Genomic DNA, 2205 nt, shown 5'->3' with positions numbered 1-2205 from the left:
GTAGACGCTGTCGTTGTCGTAGGCGTTGTCGGCGATGATGACGGCCCGCCCGCCGTGCTCCTGGATCACTCGTGTCTTGGACAGGAACGAGCAGCCCCTGTGCCACAGAGGGACCACACTGTCACCGACCTGGGGTGGCTGCAGGTGGCTCCAGAGCCTGCACCTGCCAGAGCTGGCCTGGACACAGCCAAACTAGGGATTGTCTCCCTGATTCCACACCTCCTCCAAACCCTGCTCCTCTGAGTCTGATTTTAGGTACAAGCCACCCACACTCCTAAAATAAATGAAATAAAATCTTGGAATGGGTTGGGTTGGAAGAGACCTTGAAGCTCATCCAGTTCCACCCCTGCCATGGCAGCAACACCTTCCACTGTCCCAGGCTCCTCCAAGCCCCAGTGTCCAACCTGGCCTTGGACACCTCCAGGGATATGAGGCATCCAGAATATCTTTGGGTAACCTGTCTCAGAGAAGAGTTCTTTGCCACTGTCTAATCTAAACCTACTCTCTTTCAATCTGAGCCCACGCAGCGTTTCTTCTACCTTGCCACAGGCTAAAAACCACAAGATGCAATTCTCCAGGGTACGAACAACCTCGCGTTTTCCTGGCTTATCTCTGTGGAGAAAGCCTCAGGATGAATCTGGAGGTGACGGGGAGGTGTGGCCAGGGCTCCCCTCCTGCCCAGCAGGGTCCCCTAGCAGCTGCCATGATGCCAGACCTACCCCCTCTCCACCAAGGCGATCTGGTCCTGGATGAAGACCCCATTGTTGAGCTCTCCACAGGCCTCCGGAGGATCCGCAGGCACCAGGTGGATCTGGTCGTACCTTGTGTTCTCCGAGGAGACAGGAGGGGTGAGCCAGGGGCTGGAGCTGCTCCCCCTCCCCAGCCCTGCCCACCTGGGCTGTCCCACACCCTGCTCATCCCTCTGGGGGCTGCTCTGGGGACAATTCTGGGCTCCCACATTCAGGGACACTCAGAGCCAGCCCCGGGGCCAATCCCTGCCTCTGGAATCCTGCAGAGGCCAGGGATGCTTGGGGAAGAGCAATGAGCTCCATTTTAATCAAAACCCCAAATCACTGAATCCCACCCAGGAGCAATACTGGGATGGAGGGAGCCAAAGGGGCAAATTCAGTTTTTAATACTTACAAACACGCCACCGAAATCCTTGGCTGGGGTGGCAGTGAAGATGTAGCGGATGTCTCCGGGGCTCAGCACTTGGAAGTACAAATACTCATGGATCCGTAATCCTGGGGGTGAAAGGACAGAGCTGAGGCAAGGGAAACTAAAGGCAAAGTCCCTGAAAAAAGGGAAAAAGCCCCAGTTATCACTCCTGAACCATGGGGGACAGAACAGGCCCTCCAGCAATGCCAAATCCTGGCTGGGCTCAGGACCCCAAATGCCCCAAAGGTTTTGGGGTGTTCCAAGGGCAGACGGGGCAGTTCCCAGGGGCTGAGAGGGGATGGGGGAGAGAAAAGCACTGGCATTAGGGTGCTAAAAGGAAAGGGGAAAATGCTGCTGGACCATGGAGGGGAGAGGGGTGACAGGCACCCAGACCAAGGGGAACCCAGGGGAAACCCACCAGGATCACAAACGGGAGGGGAAATGCACTTGGATGAGGATGCAGCAGGAAATGCAGTGGAGCTGGGGCGCAGTGATGGGAAAGGTACCTGGATCAGAGGGGAAATCCAAGGGGCTCAGACCCCGGTGAGAGGAAATGCACCCAGACTGGGGTGCTGTGTGGGGAAATGCAACCAGGTCGAGCTGCACCGAGGGAATTGCAGCAGGATGGGGATGCAGGAGGGGAAATGCATCCGGATTGGAGTGCAGGAGGTGAAATGCTCCCGGATTGGGATGTGGGAGGAAAACCGCAATGGTGTGGGGGCACAGCGAGGGGAAATGTCCCCGTACCCCGATACGGGTACAGGAGAGGAACCGCAATGGGGCCGGGCTGCCAGGAGGGAAAATACACCGGGATATAGGGACAGCAGGGGAAATACACCGGGACACAGGGACAGCAGGGGAAATACACCGGGATACAGACACGGGAGGGGAAATACACCGGGATACAGGGACAGCAGGGGAAATACACCGGGATACAGGGACAGCAGGGGAAATACACCGGGATACAGGGACAGCAGGGGAAATACACCGGGATACAGACACGGGAGGGGAAATACACCGGGACACAGGGACAGCAGGGGAAATACA

General features: G+C 57.1%; 1 protein-coding gene across 1 annotated transcript in view; it reads right to left on the bottom strand.

The window, feature by feature from the left end:
* Window positions 1-2205, bottom strand: part of PRADC1 (protease associated domain containing 1) — a 4714-nt gene that overhangs the window by 1288 nt on the left and 1221 nt on the right. Inside the window, exons 2-4 of the mRNA XM_031064915.1 lie at window positions 1144-1446; window positions 720-829; window positions 7-97 (exon numbers count right to left, since the gene is read on the bottom strand). Of these exons, the coding sequence (XP_030920775.1) occupies window positions 7-97; window positions 720-829; window positions 1144-1446 (504 nt within the window). The remainder of the gene's footprint in view (window positions 1-6; window positions 98-719; window positions 830-1143; window positions 1447-2205) is intronic.

The sequence above is a fragment of the Geospiza fortis genome, unplaced genomic scaffold, assembly GCF_000277835.1.
Source record: "Geospiza fortis unplaced genomic scaffold, GeoFor_1.0 scaffold148, whole genome shotgun sequence".
Classification (NCBI taxonomy): domain Eukaryota; kingdom Metazoa; phylum Chordata; class Aves; order Passeriformes; family Thraupidae; genus Geospiza; species Geospiza fortis.
This window is presented reverse-complemented; position numbering and strand designations above follow the sequence as displayed.